Source organism: Pezoporus occidentalis, unplaced genomic scaffold (genome assembly GCF_034315485.1).
Source record: "Pezoporus occidentalis ecotype Australia unplaced genomic scaffold, CSIRO_AGI_Poc_V1 ctg276, whole genome shotgun sequence".
Classification (NCBI taxonomy): domain Eukaryota; kingdom Metazoa; phylum Chordata; class Aves; order Psittaciformes; family Psittacidae; genus Pezoporus; species Pezoporus occidentalis.
Genome location: NW_026914675.1, coordinates 164,561 through 183,955, shown reverse-complemented (window position 1 = coordinate 183,955; position 19,395 = coordinate 164,561). Strand labels below are relative to the sequence as shown.

The 19,395-nt window shown below is 53.4% G+C and overlaps 1 protein-coding gene across 6 annotated transcripts in view; it reads left to right on the top strand.

Annotated features, from left to right (window-relative positions):
- Positions 1-18,110, top strand: part of MIER2 (MIER family member 2) — a 100,518-nt gene extending 82,408 nt beyond the window's left edge. Inside the window, exons 2-14 of one of the 6 annotated variants that reach the window (XM_062625043.1) lie at positions 6,611-6,733; positions 7,272-7,359; positions 7,891-8,042; positions 8,429-8,614; positions 9,232-9,355; positions 9,968-10,077; positions 10,727-10,796; positions 11,960-12,126; positions 12,819-12,900; positions 13,001-13,095; positions 13,862-13,989; positions 14,955-15,091; positions 15,753-18,110. In XM_062625043.1, coding sequence (XP_062481027.1) covers positions 7,899-8,042; positions 8,429-8,614; positions 9,232-9,355; positions 9,968-10,077; positions 10,727-10,796; positions 11,960-12,126; positions 12,819-12,900; positions 13,001-13,095; positions 13,862-13,989; positions 14,955-15,091; positions 15,753-16,222 — 1,713 coding nt within the window. In that variant the 5' untranslated portion in view covers positions 6,611-6,733; positions 7,272-7,359; positions 7,891-7,898 and the 3' untranslated portion in view covers positions 16,223-18,110. Of the gene's footprint in view, positions 1-3,506; positions 3,595-6,610; positions 6,734-7,271; positions 7,360-7,890; positions 8,043-8,428; positions 8,615-9,231; positions 9,356-9,967; positions 10,078-10,726; positions 10,797-11,959; positions 12,127-12,818; positions 12,901-13,000; positions 13,096-13,861; positions 13,990-14,954; positions 15,092-15,752 lie in introns of those variants that run through there. The other 5 variants (XM_062625042.1, XM_062625040.1, XM_062625041.1 and 2 more) reach the window with 5 other exon arrangements.
- Positions 18,111-19,395: the final 1,285 nt, after the last annotated feature.

Below are 19,395 nucleotides of genomic sequence, written 5' to 3'. Positions count from 1 at the left end.
TTTACTCATATCTCCAATCCCTTGTGGCTGCACTGTATCCAGTGGATAGGTCTTTGCTGTTTGTCTCCAGGCTGTAAAGCTTTTCCAGGAAGCAGCATTGCTTACCAGGAGGGCAAGGCTGATGTGGTTTAGAGGCAAAGCAACCCTGGTTTTGGCCAAAGCCACTTCATCCTTCTATGCTTTGTTGTCTTTGTCCACAGAGCAGCAGTTGTAAACTGGGGAGCATCACTGGGGAGCATCACAACATCAGTGGCAGGCAGATGGAGAGCTCCAGTCACCGGCATCCCAACCCCTGCATGGGGTTTAAAGGCCTTTGAGAAGCTCAGCATCAACATCAGGCAGCAGAATGGGCATGGGCAGTGGAGCTGAGCTGCTGCTCCCTTCCCCACTGTGCTGGGGTGACCCTGGCTGGGGGCTGGCTGCATCCCCTCCTTCCTCACTGACCTTGGGCTCTGCAGGGCCCCTACTCTCATCTTCTCACTCCTCAATGTGGCTGCAAAACTGCTCAGGGCTTCTTTATCCCTCCCTTCCTCAATCTTATCCCAGAGGTGCTTCCTCCATCGCGGATGGGCTCAGCCTTGGCCAGTGGTGGCTCTGCCTTGGACCCAGCTCTATGGGTTTTATGGGATGCAGGGAAGTTTTGAGCAGCTCCTCACGGAAGTCACCTTTGAACCCATGGGCTGCCTGAGCTGCTTCCCATATCCCATAGGGAAGCTCCCGGAGCGAACAGCAGAGGGCCTGAGAAGCCATGCCCATTCCTGATCCCGAGGCAAAGCCTTCCTGCTTTTTGTGGTGGCAAAAGACCTGGGAGCCAGACAGGAAGCAGCCCTGAAAGGGAACTATTGGAATGGAATAAAAAGCATCCGCAACGTGTTAGTCCTTTGAGAAGGGAATAAAGGGCTGCTGAAGTGCACTGGGGCACAGCTCAAGGGCCACCACCACTTCAGAGGCACTTGAGGACGCGTTGCTTCCCGAGCTCAAAAGCCTGAGTGAAACCGGGTTGTGGAGGCTGCTCCTGGGGAGAGGAGTTTGGGAATCCTCCCCAGGCACAGCTCTGTGGTGGCATCACTGCTGCGGGACAGAGCTGCTCAGAGCCCGAGGGGCATCGACTTGAGCTGAGTGAGCATAGAACCAGGGAATGGGTTGGGTTGGAAGGGACCTTAAAGCTCCTCCAGCTCCTCCGTGGGCAGGGACCCCTTCCACTGGAGCAGCTTGCTCCAAGCCCCTGGGTCCAACCTGTTCCCTGCAGCCCCTTGGGGCACTGGGAGGGGTGTCACAGGCAGCTCTGCAACAGCACAGCCCCAGCCGCTGGTGCCAGCGCATCCCTGGGGCTCCGGGGCACGGCCACGGCGCAGAGGCAGCATCCTGGGGCTCCAACCCCAATTCCCCCCCTTCCCTCCCGCTAACTGGGATCCAGCAGCTTCTGAGCAACGTGGAGGGCCACGGACTGCTTCCTGCAGAGTGCAGCTTGGTGAGAAACTGACTCTGGGATCAACTGACTGCAGTGATCGATGGACTCGGGTGATCGATGGATTCTGGTGATCGATTGACTCTGGTGATCGATTAACACTGGTGATCGATGGATTCTGGTGATCAATTGACTCTGGTGATCAATTGACTGATGATCGATTTGACTCTGGTGATTGACTAACTCTGGTGATTGATTGATTCTGATGATCAATTGACTCTGGTGATTGATTGACTCTGGTGATCGATTGACTCTGGTGATCGATTGATTCTTGTGATCAATTGACTCTGGTGATAGATTGACTCCAGTGATCAAATGACTCCAGTGATCAATTAACTTTGGTGATCGATTGATTCTGGTGATCAATTGACTCCGGTGATAGATTAACTCCAGTGATTGATTGACTCCGGTGATCAACTGACTGATGATTGATTGACTCTGGTGACCACTTGACTGATGATTGATTGACTCCGGTTATCAATTGACTGATGATCGATTAACACCGGTGATCGATTGACTGATGCTCGATTAACTCCGGTTATCAACTGACTGATGATCGATTAACTCTGGTGATCAATTGACTGATGACTGATTAACTCCGGTGATCAACTGACTAATGATCGATTAACACCGGTGATCGATTGACTGATGCTCGATTAACTCCGGTTATCAACTGACTGATGATCGATTAACTCCCGTGATCGATTAACTCTGGTGATCGATTGACTGATGATTGATTAACTCCGGTGATCAACTGACTGATGATCGATTGACTCCGGTGATCAATTGACTGATGATCGATTAACACCGGTGATCGATTGACTGATGATCAATTGACTCCAGTGATCAACTGACTGATGATTGATTAACTCTGGTGATCGATTGACTGATGATTGATTAACTCCGGTGATCAATTGACTAATGATCGTTTGACTCCGGTGATCAACTGACTGATGATCAATTGACTGATGATCGATTAACTCCGGTGATCGATTAACTCCGGTGATCGATTGATGATCGATTGACTCCGGTGATCAATTGACTGATGATCGATTGACTCCGGTGATCAACTGACTGATGATCAATTGACTGATGATCGATTAACTCCCGTGATCGATTAACTCCGGTGATCGATTGATGATTGATTGACTCCGGTGATCAATTGACTGATGATCGATTGACTGATGATCGATTGACTCTGGTGATCAACTGACTGATGATCGATTGACTGATGATCAATTAACTCCCGTGATCGATTAACTCCGGTGATTGATTGATGATCGATTGACTCCGGTGATCATTAACTCCAGTGATCGATTAACTCCAGTGATCGATTGACTGATGATCAATTAACTGATGATCGATTAACTCTGGTGATTGACTGATGATCGATTGACTGATGATCGATTAACTCTGGTGATCAATTGACTGATGCTCGATTAACTCCGGTGATCAACTGACTGATGATCGATTAACTCCGGTGATCAACTGACTGATGATCGATTAACTCCGGTGATCAACTGACTGATGCTCGATTAACTCCGGTGATCAACTGACTGATGATCGATTAACTCCAGTGATCACTTGACTGATGATCGATTAACTCCGGTGATCAATTGACTGATGATCGATTGACTCCAGTGATCACTTGACTGATGATCGATTAACTCCCGTGATCGATTAACTCCGGTGATCGATTGATGATCAATTAACTCTGGTGGTCATTAACTCCGGTGATCACTTGACTGACGATCGATTAACTCCAGTGATCGATTGATGATCGATTAACTCCCGTGATCGATTGACTGATGATCGATTAACTCTGGTGATCGATTGACTCCGGTGATCGATTGACTCAAGCTCTGGCTGCGGGCACAGCGCCTCCGTGTCCCGGGCCGCTCCCTCGCTGTCACCGGGCCCGGGCCCCCTCCAGGCCCCCCCCCTCCCTCCGCGGCCTCCGCTCCCGGCCCCGCCGCCGGCTCCGCTTGGCCCCTGACCCCTGACCCGGCCCCGCACGGCCGCGCCCCCCGGCGCTCCCCCGCCCTCCCGGCGCCGCAGCCAATGAGCGGCGGCCGCCACATCCGGGGCCTGAGCCCCGCTGCCGCTCGCGCTCGGCCATGGCGGAGGTGAGTGAGGAGCCGCCGGTGCGCTCGTGATGGGCCTCGGGCCTCCCCCGGCGGAACCCGGAGCCCCGGCACCCTCCGGTCCCGGTACCCCCGAGCCCCGGCACCCTCCGGTCCCTTCAACCCCGGGCCCCACCACTCCCAGGGCACCGGCACCCCGAGGCCTACAGCCCGGCGCCGCTCGGGCTCAGGGTGCTGCGGCCGCGGGGTGCAGCGGGGCCCACCGGGGCCGGGCGGAGGGCAACGAGCAGGGGCCGGGGCCGGGGCCAGGGCTGGACCCGGCGGGGCAGCGGCCGAGCCCCGGGAGCAGCCGCGGGGCTGCCCGGGCCAGGCCTGCGGGAGCGGGGCCGGAGGGATGCGGGTGGGTCTGCGGGGTTACGGGGACGGAGCAGAGCCCCGAGGCTTCGGCCCGGCGGGGTGGGATGGGAGCCGGGGTCTGAGGGGTGATGGAAGGGGGCTCTGGAGGGTCGGAGGTGAATGATGGGGTCCGAGCAGTTGGAGAGCGCTGCCGGGCAGGGCATAGGAGCAGGAGAGGCTTTGGGATTGGTTTGAGTGATGGCAGAGGGAGACCCACCTTGAAAGGGGGGTCCCACAGTGGTGGTCGATGGGGGCCTCGTGCCGAAACGCTGCTGCCATGGCTCCACCGCGCTCCGGCTGCCGATGCCGTTCGCTGTCACATCTTATCACGTCCTTGAGATATCCCCATGCTGTTGTAATGGTCGTGGTGGCACATCCGTGCTTCGTTTCCATCGTGAGGTCCTCGTGGTGACCACGATGTGGGAAGAGGACACTGGGAGAGATTGAGATTTCACTGTCAGGGTGTTCCAGCACTGTGAGGAGGAAGGTGCCATCTGGTCTCTCGTCTATCCAGGGGGGGTTTGCTCTTTTTAGGGAGATGCAGGAGCTGCTGGTGTCCCACAGATGAGGCTGGAGTATCTGCAGCAGTGAGTGATTGGGATGCAGGTTTTCCTGAGCTCTGTGTCTCTTGTCCCCTGTTTGTTTGCTTGTTCAGGTGCAGGATGAACCCGTTTCCGTCCATTCCACTTCCCTCTGGCTACAGCTGGAGTTTGTAGAGGAGGGACCCGTGTCAAGCAGTAGGGGAAAGGCAAAGGAACAAGGAAGGCTTCTCACTAGGTCTGAAATAGGCGTTAAAGTAGCTCAGGGAGCCATGGGAGTTATTGAAGATGTAGCACTGGAAAGGGAAACCTGCACTCTTCTTCCTCGCTTCCTTGTGAGGGTGGTTTCAGCCTGTAGGTGTTGGGCTTGATGGTTCTTATGGATCCCTTCTAACTTGGGGTACCCCGTGACTCTCTGCAAGGTGTTCTCTGGTAGTGCTCTGGAGAAACCCAGTTTGTACTCATGCCTGAGAAGCAGAGATTGGCACTGCCCAAAGTGAATGGAATTCACCCCTGCACCCTTCCCTGCTGACCAAACTGTCCTGGGTTCCCAGGACACCAACCCTGCCACCAGCCAGAAGAGCATCTCCATCTGGACCAGGAGCTCCTGACCTGGAGATCCCCACCAGCACCTTGATGTCTTTCTGCCCTGTGTAACACTGTTGTGTGTTCTGTTTCCTGTGTGATACCTGGATTTGAAGCATTGGACTGCAGCTCCTCACCTTCAAACACGACAGCTCCACATCCCCCGGCATCAGGAGTCAATGGGATTGGGAATATTCTCTCTGGCATCGTTCATGTTTTGAAGCCAGACCTGCCTTTCTCCCGTGCTCCTTTGACTTGTTTCTGTGGGCCTCTGGGTTTGTAAACCGTTGGAAGGCTTATTAAGATCAACACCTCTTTACATTTGGGGGTGGAGTGGGCTATTGGTCACTTATTTCTCCCCTTCTCATCCCAAATCCAGTGGTGCTGGTTATTTCATGGCAACTCCAGCTCAGAGCAGCTCCCACTTGCTCTAATGCTGCGTTACTGCTGTGGGGAAATAAACTGCCAAGTTGTTACCCTGTCATATTGCCTGTCACTCTTCATTCCAGCACCTGATTGTTAATGTAAGATCTCATAATTCCTGAAGGATTCTTGACATCCTTTCAAGCTGGCCCAGCCACTGTGACAGATTCAGGCTTTGCTTTCAGAGTCCTTTACATGCAGCTCCTTGTCGATCCCTGTGTGAAGGAGGTGCAATCCATAGATGCAAAGATGAGGGTTTCAGCAAAGATCACTGAGGACTGGAGTGTGGGCTTCCCCTTATCCTGCTCATCAAACCAGGGATGCTTGCATGGAAGGCTTTACCCAAGAGGGTTTTGTACTTGGTTGTGGTCCAGCAAAGCCCAGAAAAGAGGCACTGATACTTCTTTGAGTTCCGAAGCTGTTGCCTGATATGACCATGCTCCAAATGGAGCCTGTCTGATTCCTTTCCATCTTCTTCTCCTTTCATGATCCCATAAACTGCTTCCTTTTCTTCGGGTGACCACCTCTGGGCTCTGCCTGCAGCTACAGTGGTCTCCAGTGGGGTTCTCATGCCTGGGGACAGTGATCTGCAGCGTTGAACCAGAGGCATCCTCTATTCCCTGGTCCTGGTAGAGGAGGGAGCAGGAATTCCACTGCTGCTTCACACATCCTTCTCCTTCCTCCTTCTTGAGCCTTCTTTCTATGGCAATCTCTTTCCAGACCAGCCATCATCTTAGTGATAATTAGACCTAGAAACCAGCTGCCTCTGTGTTGCTATGGAATTTGCAGTTGTATGTGTTGGTACCTGAAGGCTCCAACTCCAGACCCAAAGTCTGGGGTGGCTTTTCTGGTGTATACTTTGCTTTATTGTTAGAGGATGCATTTTGGTGTGAGGCTGGGCTGTGCTTTCAGTTGTAAGAGCCTCATGCTGCAGCACTGTGGATGTCCTGGCTCCCACTGAGGAGCACCAGTGCACGGCTGAGGTTGTTAATGGCTGAGCATCGTAAACCAGTGTCAGTGGTGACTGAGGGACTGTGATTTTCTTCTGCAGTCGGGTGCTCTCAGTCACCCAAAGGCCCTGGTTAGTCCCCTGCTTGCTCCCCACCTAAGCTGAGCTTGATGAACAGCATTTCCCTGCACAGCAGCCCAAGCAGCAGCAGATGTCCTGGGTTCTTTGCCAGGCCTCAGCCCATTCTGCTGCCTGAACTTCCGAGTGAGCACTGAATGCCAGAGGGCAGGTGCCTGTTCTCAGTGTCTACCTGTCTCACCTTTTCCCACCTCGCCTGGGCCATTCCCAGTCCTACCAGGCTCCTTTGCTGCCTGCTCAGCACTAAATCTCTTTACTCACCCCTTGGAGCCTTCTGGATGTGGTGAGGAGTTAGGCAGAAGCCATTGAGTTGTGGCTGTCTCCGACTGCCTCCAATGGGGCAGCTCCTAAAAATGCTGCCTTAGACAAGCATGATGTGTGCATTTAGAATAAGGGTCCAAGTAATTCTGTGAGGGAAGATGTAAGCCAGAAAGATCTGAGGTCTTAAACTGGTGAGAGGAGAAATAGTTAATGGAGTGCTGAAGATAAAGTGAAAACAGCTCCATACACAGAGAGCCAGGGGAAGGTGATGGAGCTGGGGGATACACTTGAGCTCTCTTTGCACAGTCTCTCATGCTGCCCATGTGGGTTCTGTTAACTTTGGCTTTGGGATGACATGAGTTGCATTGCCTGGTGGGGTCACCTTCGAGGAGGAGATGTCTCAGGTGTGGTTTTCTCTTCTCTTCAAGGCCTCGGTTGGGCGGCAGAGCCCAAGGGTGGTGCCGTACCCAGCACGCAGCCTATGTCCTGCAGAGCCTGCCCTTCAAACTGCAGCAGGTACTCGTGGTTTAAGTCTGTGTCTGTCTGTTGGCCCCGTTTCCAGAGGAGGCAGAGCTCCTGTGCTCAGCTTGTCTGTTCCCTTCTCCTTCTGCCATCTTCCAAACCTGTCAGTGGACTCCCATGCCATTTGACAGGGAAGTATTAGAGATGCCAGAGCTCTAAGTGCCCATTTGCCCATTCTTTCTATAAGGGGTAATTATCCTCAAACCACCTCAGGTGAAGGAAAGGCTTCCTCAGCCATTCACGTGTTGTGACACCAGGGAATCCAGTTGGGACAGACACACAAATACCCAGAAAACCCTCAGCTTTTGGTCACTTGTGGACTTGAATGTGCAGAGAAGCCAGCTCTGCAATATGGCTCTCATGAAGTGACTTCAGAGTTGGTGTTCCCCAGCCCATTTCTACCTCATCTCCTCCTCTGCCTTCTCACGGCTGCACACACATAAGAAGGGATCATCCCAAGCTTTGTTGCAGCTGCAGATTTGGTCCAGGGTGGTGCTAGTGTCCAACTTCTTTTAATCCCTGCAGTTGTGTCCATGGGCTCAGCTGATCATCGACTGAACTTAGCAGAGATCCTTTCACAGAACTATGGTGTACGGGAAGAAAGGGAGGAGGAAGATGATACTCAGGAGAAGCAGAAATCTTTAGAAGAGCTGGAGAAGAGCTTCAGTGCCCCTCAGGTAAAGGCAGCGAGGGAAGGGAAGAGGGGTTTGGGTTTGCTTTGGGATTTGCTTCGCTTCCTCTGTATAAACACAACTGTGCTGTCTGGCATCTCTTCACCAGCATGGAATCTAGTATAAAAAGTAAAGATAATGATTTAATAGTGTGTAATAAATGCAAAGTAATTAAATGTAACATAGAGATATAAAAAGAAATATGCTTTTTAATGCCCTTGGCTGGGCTGAAAGCTACTGGCTTCTCCCCACCCCTGAGAAGAGCAGGTTATGGTGGGTCCTGTTAGACCTCAGTGCCTCCTTCCTTACACAGCATGACCCGAGGCAGATCAGAGCCCCCAGAAGAGCAGAGGTGCCTTGACTGCCTCTGCATATCTCTGTGTTCACTGCAGCTGGTGTTGTGCTCGGTGATTGTTCCCTTCCTGATGAAGCTTTGTCCTCCTCTCGCTCAGAGCAGTGAAATGCCATTTGAGGAGCTGCTTGCACTTTATGGCTATGAGGCATCTGATCCCATCTCGGAGCAGGACAGCGAGAGCAATGATATTACTCCAAATCTCCCAGATATGACTCTGGATAAGGTAAGAGCAGCTCCCTGCTTGGTGTGTGCTCTTAGTGCTGTTGGTTACTGGGCTGTCTGGAGCTTGAGGCATCCAGGAGCTCTTTTCAGCTGGGGTTCAACTGATGCCAAGGGAAGGGGCCTGCCTAGGTCTGGTGTCCCAGTGAGGAATGCCAGCAGCAGCAATGTGAACATAAAGAGTTTAGAGGAGAGAGCTGTTTAAAAAGACCACTGTAAAAACTCTTTATGGAAGCTGGGTTACAAGTCTGGGCACACAGGTGTGGCTCTGGAGAATCAGGGAGGGTTTGCACCTTGCCAGGTGAAAATGTGGCTCCTCTTCTAGCTACAGTCTATGGAAAGCTCTTTTTCTCCTTCCAGCAACTATCTGCTATGAGGGGAGCTCTACAGAAAGGACCACTTGCTTGTCCTCTCTCTGGCTTCCGTGGGAAGCCACTCTTGACACTTGTCAAAGAGCTTCTAAGGAAAATAATCTGGGGGTGGTGGGGAGAGTGAGGGAGAATCTGTCTTTGGGGTTTGAATTGGCCAGGAATGCTTTACTCTAGGCCTCATACCCCACCCCACCCCTCCTCTATTTTCTTCATTTAAACATATTTTTCACTTTCTTGTTGTTGTTAAAAGGAACAAATAGCGAAGGATTTGCTTTCAGGGGAAGAAGAGGAGGAGACACAGTCTTCAGCTGACGACCTGACGCCATCCGTCACATCGCACGATGCATCGGACCTATTCCCAAACCAGCCTGGCTGTATGTGTCCCTAAGTAATTGGGGTTTCTTACTTAGATGTCATGTGCAGGGTAGAGCAAGAAGGGGTTTCTGTCTTTTATCACTCGGTTTCTTGACATCACTTTCCTTGTGGGGGCTGCAGATAACCAAACCTGAGTGCCAGTGGTGCTAAGGAGTGTTGGTGAAGACGTGATAGAGTGGAGATGAGGGATAATTGCCTTTGGGTGTAACTCATACCATTGAGAAAGTGAGAACTGCTTTGCTGCCTGCTGTGGTTGCAGTCTGAGAGATCAGCCCTTGATCTGACATCTCTAGAAGTGAATAAATGCAGTAGTGTGAGTGCTGTGATATACAGTGGCAGTTCCTACATATGGGAAACCGAAGTGCAGAGAGGGAGGCTCGGCACAAAGTGGTCTTATCCCGTCTGCTACCCTGCAGAATTAAGGAGGCTGAGCCCCCCAGGTTGGTCAGCAGCACCCATGTAGCAAGGGGGCATATCCTTGTATTTAAACAGGGTAAGTTGTCACTGTGGATCCTGGTGAAAGCAATTTTAGGACAGGAAATGAAGGGAAGGAGAGGGAACATAGAGCAGTGGGGGGGAAATAACTATAGGTGTTTTCCTTTCCCACAAAGCAAACAACTTCCTTGCTGATGAAGACAAAGAGCCCTGTTCATCTCCGTGTGCTTCCTCCATGGCTGAGGATTCGGAGGAGGATTCCATCCCATCCAATGAGTGTAAGAAGGTAAATGATTGGGGCACGTTGGGAAGGGGAGCCAATGCAGTGTGCCTGAGCCTGAGGAAAGCGTGACACCAAAACCAAGGAATTCTATCTCTTTTCTTTTTCCTTAGCACCTTGTATTCTGTGGGAGGTGGCAGCAGATGTGGGTTACAAGAGGTACTTTAAATCCAATCTTGAAACCTGCATCTGAAGTTATCTTCTGCTTCAGCTGTGGCAAATGCTGCTGTGCCTTGGCAAATGAAAACTGCAGCCTGTAGCCCTATAAAGGTGAAAAGCTGTGCAATATTCCCAGCAGGATTTACAGAGGGGGCAGCACCATAGGAAAGAGAGGAGCAGACTTCCAAATACATCCTAGTTGTGAAGGTTGCAGGAGAGCTTCTGCATGACTTTGTCTCCAGCTGAGCTGCTTGCCATATATCTTCACCGTTAAAACTATGTAAATGCCTCCAGTCCCCACAGTACCATCTTGTTGGTAGTAAATCTTCTTAGTTAGCCTGTAAAATACTCAGGGTTCCCTAGAACAGTGACGGGGGGACTACCAATACATAAATCAGCCTCATAGTGTTCCCGCCCCTAAATCATGAAGTGCTCCTCTGTGCCTGCGTGGAGCTGTTTCTATTTCCATTTACCAGCATCTCTGGTGATGTTTCAGGAGATCATGGTTGGACCTCAGTACCAAGCCACTGTTCCCATCCTCCACTTGAACAGGCATGGGGAAAAAGGTAAGCACCTGCTTTCTGTGCCCTGTTTGGATGGAGGGCTGCTGTATTTGGGGGCCTTCATTTGGAGGTTGTGTCTGATAACCAGGGTGATACCAGCAGCAGCTTGTGGGGTTTCTGAATGAGGTAGCTGACAGAAAGCTCTGTCTGCAGAAATCCCTTGTTTCCTCTTTAGGTCTTTTATCCTTGCAGACTCTGAGCAGATAAGTTCAAGGGGATAAAAGTGATCTGTTTTGCAGGGCCTGTTTCACATTTACCTGTACAGCTCTCAGAAGGTTTCCGTGTAACTCTTATCAGTGCTCTCAGCCTTCTGTATTAAGAACACAGATTTAGTGTGTGTTTTCCATGTTTGCATCAGTGTGAAATGAAAGTAAACTGATAGCAGATCTCAGTGGGGGGCCTTCTCTGCTCTGTCAAGGGCCTCTGACCTGATTTTAGTGATTTTACAGGGCAGAAGGGTTGGTTCCTTTGCCTGTGGAAACCAGTTCAGTCCAGGAAGTGCTGATGTCTTCATTTGAATAGAAAAATCTCAGCATTTCTGATGATTTCCTATTGCAGAGTCTTTCTTCTTGCTTGCTCTGTGCTGTTACTTTACTTCAGCATCTCTCTGCATTCTTGTGTGCTGTGTTCTCATGTAGAAAGAGCTTTGAAAGCTGAAAGGGGCAAGAATTACTTGATGGTCATGTGTGCCTCCTGTGGGTGAAGCAGCTCCTGGAGGAGTGTTACAAGCTGCTGGGGGGACACGCAGCTTTCCAGCTGCCTAGTTCTGTGTCTAGGACAGGGAGAAGGGCTTGAGCCTAAGCCAGGGTTGTAGCTCAAAGCTGCCTTCAGCTCCCACTCCTCTTGTTTACTGTGTGCAGGAAAAGACACCTTAGAACTTAGGGGTTTCTAATAATGAATCAAAGCAACAAGCTTTGAGAACATGGTAACAAAATCCTTATCAGCCAACTCTTCTGAAGAAGTGGAAGCAAGCTGAGCCTGTGCCAGGGCTTGATAAGAGGTATAGGGAGCATTAAGCATCTCCCCCTCCAGTATTCCCAGCGATGGTTGCCATCCCTAGTGCCAGGTTGTGGGACCAAGCCCAGGTTTCCTCCCTCCTTGTCTCTCTCCTGTGCAGACCATTCCTGAAAAGCAGTGGAATTCTCTGTTTGATTATCTTATTTCAGTGCTTTTTCTGTTAGCCTATGAGAATGAAGATCAGCTGCTTTGGGACCCAAACATCCTCCCCGAGAGAGAGGTGGAGGAGTTCCTGTACCGCGCGGTGAAGCGGCAGTGGGACGAGCTGTCCAGCAGCAGCCTGCCAGAAGGAGAGATGGTGAAGGACAACGAGCAGGTAAGTGTGGGGCTTCCTGCAGGGATCCTTTGTTCCTGCTTCATAGAACCATGGAATTCCAGAGTGGGTTGGGTTGGAAGGAGCCTTAAAGCCCCTTGCCACGGGCAGGGACACCTCCAACTAGAGCAGCTTGCTCCAAGCCCCTGTGTCCAACCTGCCCTTGAACACTGCCAGGGATGGGGCAGCCACAGCTTCTCTGGGCACCCTGTGCCACAGGCTTGTCTGCCTCAGTGCTGTACCCCCAACGCAGTCACAGTTGCTTGTGGCATGCATGTAACAGGCTGGGTACTGTTCTAACTGTACTCTCCCAGTCTCCCAAACACAGAGCTTGCAGCAGGGTCACCTTTTTGGCTCTGTCCTCTAGAACAGCGTCTGATTCTTCTGTGAAGCCAGCAGAAGATCAAACATTTGGCTAAGAAACGAGAGCAGTTGTGTTTCCTCCGGGTAGCCAGGTTAGATTCTCACCCTACGTCTGCAGGAGGGCAGAGGCACCCCAGAGGCCTGCAGAGCTGCAGACTTAGGGTTTGTGATCCGGTGCCTCCAAAAGCAGAAGCATCTCCTCTGATGGTCACAGTGGGGTTAGTGGCAAAGTGGCTCCTGGGAAAAAGAGGTGACAAAGGTGAGGCTTGAGCAGGTTGGTTTGGGGTGTGTGGCTCAGGTACACGCTGGGAGTCTTTGCCTTCTCTTTTTAGGCTTTGTACGAGCTGGTTAAATGCAACTTCAATGCAGAAGAGGCACTGCGGAGGCTACGGTTCAACGTGAAGGTCATCAGAGGTGAGAACCCCCTTGCTTGGGGTCTGCCCCAGACCTTGAGGCATGTGTAGAGTCTGGAAAGAGCTCCATCTCCTCCACTTCCACTTTCTCTCTGCTCTAGATGAGCTTTGTGCCTGGAGCGAGGAAGAATGTAGGAATTTTGAGCATGGCTTCAGGGTCCATGGGAAAAACTTCCACCTTATCCAGGCAAACAAGGTAAGGGCATTCCCCACCGCATCCCACTAAGACGGAGGAAAGGAGGCACGTGCCTTGGCACCAGAGGTATGTAGTGAGCCTCAGCTAATGCAGGAAGTTCAGGACTGCTGAGTTCCCATCCCAGGCTTTGTGTTGACTCATGCTATAGCAGGTGATGGGCTGTTCACTGCCCTGCTCTGCCTTATTTTCCAGGTGGGAGAAGTCACAAACACCACTGACCTGCATGAGTGATGTCAGTTAATTACTGATTAGCCCTTTCTGGAGTCTCAAAAGTTCTTTCCAAACTCTCAGCCCTTGCAGTGCTTCTGTGAATGAGTGAGTTGAGCATGTGGATGTTTTGTAAAGTCCCCTGGGGTCCTCTAGAACCAAAGATGCTGTTGTAGGGAAGAGCTGGGCCCCAGGACATACGCTGCTGTGCTGGGAGTTGGCAGAACCAGAGAGTCCAGTTCTACTGCTGATTAATTGTGGGCATGTTGATGCTGGCCAGTGAAAATGGATGCAGGTTTGCTCTCTTGATGGTAAACGTGCTGCTGGAAGCGCAGGGATGTCCTGCACCAACACTGGGCTCTGCAAGAACAACTGTGCACTGTGGGGAGCCCTTTCTTGGGCCGATTACCACCTTGGAAAGCTCACTTTGTGCTGCTGTTGGGGCAGCTTAGATGTGTCCGTAGTGCTAGAAATGACTGGAATTTTTCTGTGCTGCTTAAATGGGAAGCTGCTTCTTGCTCCACACCTGGAGGTCTCACTGGGATCTCTTTCCCCTCAGGTCCGTACCCGGTCAGTGGGCGAGTGCGTGGAATATTACTACATGTGGAAGAAGTCGGAGCGTTACGACTACTTCACTCAGCAGACACGTTTAGGAAGGAAGAAGTACGTCCTCCACCCTGGAGCCACGTGCGTGGAATATTCTCACCCTAAACTTAGTAACTCTAAGCTCCCAGTGAAGATTCCTGCTGCAGAGCACCTCCGCTTGCTCCTCTAGAAGGTTGCTGGGGTGGGAGTGGGGAGGGATGCGCTGGATGCTCCCACAACCTGATCCCTGCAAGCGTGGGGAGGGGAGAGGAAGCAATGAGTCGCTTGGTTGGGCACTTTGGGTGTCAGAAACCACTTTACATTCAAGGCAAAGGCAAATAGAAGCACGCAAGTGAAGGGCAAGGGCAGGGATTCAGGGCTGAGCTCGGTGACTCAGTTCAGGGAGGTTTAGGGAAGGGAGCTTTTGAAGTTCAAAGTTACCATTTCTGGTGGTTTGGAACCTGAATTCGTTCCTTTCCCTGCTGCCACCCTTCGAGGCAAATTCCTCACTTGGAAATGCATGCAGGTAGGGCAGGCACTGCGCAGAGAGGTGGAAACAGAAACGTTTTAAAGGTCAAACTGAAGTATTTCAGTTGAATGCATTAAATCCATAGATGAAGATACTCACTTTTTATTGTGATGCAAGAAAGGAAAATAGCTGAAATCCCAAATCCCTCCAGGATGGGAAGATATTTTCCCATCACTTCCCTTTGCTGGCATGCCAGCATTGCCACAAGCCACCCAAGGGGAGGAGGTGTTCCCTTTAAGGAAGGCCTGTGGCTATCTGTTTCCCTTTGGAAGGGGCTGAGGCTCAGAGCTCTGGTTGGGAAAGCTGCGGAGCCCCTTCAGGTTTCTCCCAGGCTGATCTTGGCCACCCTGAGCTACCTTCAGTCACGTCAGTGCTGTTTAAACTGGGCTCTGCCCACCGAGGAGGGATGGACATTGGTTCCAGTGAGGTCTCTACAGTCCTGTTGCTTTCTTTGTGGCTGGGCTGTGATCCCAGCCCCGTTTTCCCTGCCTGCATCCCCACTGGCAGGGGTGGCAGTGCTGACTGTCTGTCTCCACAGGGATTACACCGACAATGACTTGGATGGGGGTGAAGTTGAAAACTCCACTCGTCCTCGGAGCTCCCCTCCCATTCCCTCTGGAACTGGCTGCCTGGATTCCCACTTCAGTCAAGACCAGATAGCAATAGAGAGCACAGGTAATGTCCTTTGTGTTCTCTCTGCCATGGGGATAACTCATCTCCCTCACTCAGGGGGTCTGGGCTGCGTTTGCCTTTCTCCCATTGCCATTATCGAGCTGTTGCTCTTCTCCCCCTGCCTTGCCAATGGGTTCACTTTGCCCTGTGCCAAAGAGCAGAGCTTGGTGTGAGCAGAGAAGACTTTGGCTCTGCCTTGACCAGTAGTGACTGAAAACTGCTCCAGAGGCTGATTTATGGCACCAGGAGTTGGGCTGTACCTGATACTGCTCCCAGAGGGATCTGGCTGTGAGCAGACACACAGGGAGTCCCAGATGGGTTCCTTCCCTCATTGTCCCACTGCAGATGAGGCCTTTGTGTAGGCATCTCGCAGGGGCTGCCAGCACGAGGGGGGAGAGACTTCGGATTTGCTTTATCTTGGAGTGTCTCTGAGATTCCCTTTAATTTCCATAGAAACACTGCTGGCCTCCCATCTGCTGGCTGCATCTTGCCCTCCTTGGGCCCTCGGTCGCTGTAATAAACCTTTATGCCAGCAAACTGGTTGGGGTTTAGGCAGGATCGAAGTGGAAGCTTGGACTCACTGCAGCTTTCTGTCCCTTGTCCCTCCCCCTTTCTCCCTCCCTGTCTCTCTTGTCTGCCTCTCCCCTCCCCATGGGATGCACAGAGCCCCTGAGCGTGGAGAGCACTGCCTGCAGCCTGGGCAGCATGAGCGAGTCGGGGCAGGGCTACGAGTGCAGCACTCCTTCGGAGACCAACTGCTCCTTCGACCCCCAGGAAGAGCCATCCTCAGGCACCCCCTCGGCTCCCTGCCCTCGCCACCCCACCGCCAGCACCGAGCCGCGGCTCTTCCCTCTGCCCCCGGCGGCCCCGGCACAGGCGGAGAAGCAGGAGCCCTTGCAGAGCTCTGGTGGGACGCTAAGCATGGACTTCCCTCTCCCTGCAGACATTAAGGAGGCTTTGCCTTTAATCGCTGGCCCTGTGGATTTGGACAGAGAGCCAGAGGTGGCCCCTGCGCAAGTGTCCTTATCGGTCACAGAGTTTGGCCTCATCGGCATCGGAGATGTAAATAGTTTCCTGAGTGCTCACCAGGCTTGTCCAGCTCCTGTGGCTCGGTCGGAGCCTTTGTCACAGTGAAAGGCTCCGCTCATGGACTTGTCCCAGACCCAGCAAGGACTTTGAGCTGATTTGACTGAAATCCGGGAGCTTCCGCTGCTCCCCAGGGACAGTTTGGAGCTGTTGGTCAGAACCCGCCTTTCCATCCTCCTTGATCCAAGTGAAACCAAACACCTTTCTGCTCCAGTGTGTTCTGACACCAGCCCGCAAAGCTGGTGGCTGGCTGTGGTGATGGGGGGGGGAGCTCGCTCACCCCCTCTTGCCTTGACCCTGTGTCACCCCAGGTAATGCCAGGCTCGGAGAGTCCCTGCCTTGGGACAGGAGAAGTGGCCTTGGCCCCAGAGATGCTTTGAGAGCAGGGATGTGTCACCGGTGCCATGGGGACCCGGGGCGCAGGATGCAGTCTGCAGGTCCAAGAGCTTAGGACATGCCCAGGAAGCACGTTCCAAGGGACAGGCATGGCCATGCCAGAGGAGGAGGATGGAGGAGCCTTTGCCCTTCACCCACAGGTAGCGTGTTGCCGTGGAATCATCCTGCCCATTCCCATTGTGGGTCCTGGCACCCCAATGGTGATCTCTGCCCGCTGCTGTGTGTTCCTGCGGGTGGGATGCAGCTGGAGGCCGGCCTCAGGTCCTGGCAAAGGGATCCTGTGTGTGCTTAAGTCCTTCTCGCCTTCCCTTGCAGGGAATTGTCCTGGGAGGAAAGGGAGTTTCTAGACACCCCCCCCAGAGCTATGCCGCTTCGGTGCCCGGCAGTGAAGGACTTGATCCTTGTGAGCCCTGCAGTGCAGGAGGGGAAAATGCAGATGGAAAGGTCTGGAACTTCCCAGCTCGTGCAGCCATCCCAGCTGTGGGAGGAGGAAGATGAGGAGGGCACCAAGTGTGGTGTCAGCATGGAATCCTGGGCAGGAGAGAGCATCCCTGCCCCTAACTGCAGCACAGGGAAAGCTGTGTTCCAAGAGGAAAGTCTGTCTTTACTGCCATTAGCAGTGCCCAGGGAGGTGACAACAGGGCTGTGCTGGAGGCTGGAGCCGCTTCGCTTCCCGGGTGTGTTCCAGGGCTTGGGTTTGCCACTGGCTTCAATGCACGTGTTCTCCTTCCCTTTTTATCCATGCGGGAATGCTGTCCGGCTGGCGCAGACCTTCCCTCCTCCATTTGTTTTCCACATTTGGGAAGGGGTTGAGGTTTTCTGCTCGCTTTGATTGAGCCCTTTGAGCTGCCATCAGTGGGTCTGGACGGTGACTAAACCCATTAACCCGCATCCTGTTGTCGCCAGCCCTGGGAGGTGGTGCTCAGCCCCGCGGGAGGGGGGGGATGACAGGATCATACCTTGTGGCTCCTCTTCCAAGCCCCAGGCTGGTTTCATGGGCAGGGCTTTGCTATGAGGGGTGCTGAGCTCCATCCATCACCATGTGATAACCGGGCTCAAGGGGAAGGCAAACACGTGGAACCACCCGGCTCCGAGTCCTCTTTCCTGGCTGGAGAGGAAGCTCCTTGGAGGGAAGAGAAGCAGAGGGGAGGGCCAGACCTCGGCCTCTCCTCTCTGCCAGCCACAAACAGGCTTAGTTTTCCCCAATCCCTTCTTTCTTTGGTTCATTTCAAGCCCTCCCGAGGCAGGGATCCCTTATTTATGTTCTTCAGTGCTGTTTACAGTCGCATGGGCTCCTTCACCACCGGGGTCCTGCTTTTCCCACCCATCTTCCAAAGGAGAGGAGGGCAGGAAAGGGCTGGGCCAGGGGGGAGGAAGCAGGGGTTTGGTGGGGTTTTCTTTCTCCTTTACAAAGCACATTCACTTTGAGCCACTCCCGCTGCTGGACTCGTTCCCCCCCCAACCCCTACACTGTGAAGTGAAACTGCCTTGAAGCCCCCTCGCCGCTATTTATTTAATTAAACCCCTCATTTGAAAGTGAGCAGGAGCCTCTTGTGCTGTCGGAGCTGAAGAGAAGCAAAGAAGAGGGTCCTCACCTCGGCCTCATCCTGCCCTGGGGCTGTTGGCCGTTCAGCGTGGAGGGCAGGAGGCTTTGATGCTCTTACAGGTGCTCTGGTTCCTTTGGAGAGCCTGTGGTTGTGGTAGGAGGAGAAGGGACCCATCCCTCCATCCATCCCTCCATCCATCCCTCATTGGCTTCAGCCATAAACTACATCCAGCGTTCCTGCTGCTGCTCCCTTGTGTGTTGCTCCCCACAAAGCCCCTCTGTTTCGTCCCAGACTCCCTAAGTTCCCTTCTCCAGCTCTTGCCCAGGGCTTTGGGGGTGATGGCAGCTTCCCATCTCCATCCCTCACCTGGAAAACCAGCAGGAAAAGGGTTTGGGGAGCTCTCCTGGTGCCGTGTTTCCCCAGGATCGGCCCTGGGTGCAATGGGGAGCTCTGGGTCTTAGGGGGTCCCTGTCCTTTGTCTCATCGCATCCTCTAAAGGCCCTTCTGGCTCTGGAAGGTGCAGGACCAGCGGGACCAAACCCCCCACCATCACCACTGCATCCTGCGGGGACGCTGCGGGAGCGGCGCTTCGACGGCAGAGGGGGCACCGGGACCGGGACCGGCTCCTTCCCGGGGCACCGGACATCGGATCCCGCTGCAGTTGCAGCCCCTCGGAGCAGAGCATCAGCATCCCCCAGGATGGGGCCCTGGTGCTGGAATGAGTGCAGGACCCTACGGGAAGCACAGGAGGAGTTGATGGTTACCTAATGGATAGGGGCCAAGTGCCAGGCACCCCCCCACCCTCCTCCGCGGCCCTGCACTGCTCAGCCCCCTGCCCAGCACCACACAACTGAGCTGGGATTGTGGGGCCGGGCTCAGAGCAGCTCAGAGCCGGGGCTGGGCTCTTCCGGGGTGTCTCCAGCAGCCACAGAACGCTATAGGGCAAAGTCCTGCCCATGGGGCTGCTCCGTGAGGCCATTCCATGGGCACGGGAGCTGCTGCCTTATTTTGCCCCTCTCTGCCCTGCTGCAGCAAGGGGCCTGCAGCATGGGGTTGTGTGACCCCACCAGGCCGCATCCTGTCCTCGCTGAGCCCCCCACTTCCACATCTGAGCACCTAAAACAGCCTAGTGGGAGGCTCAGCACAACCAAGGCCTGCTGGGGGCTGCAGTGGGGCTGAGCTCAGTGTGGGGAGAGGCTGCGTTAAACCCTGCATCCTCCCCACCCAGGGCATAGCTTGGGCACCCCACAGTGCCACCAGCCCCTCCTGCCTCTAGCA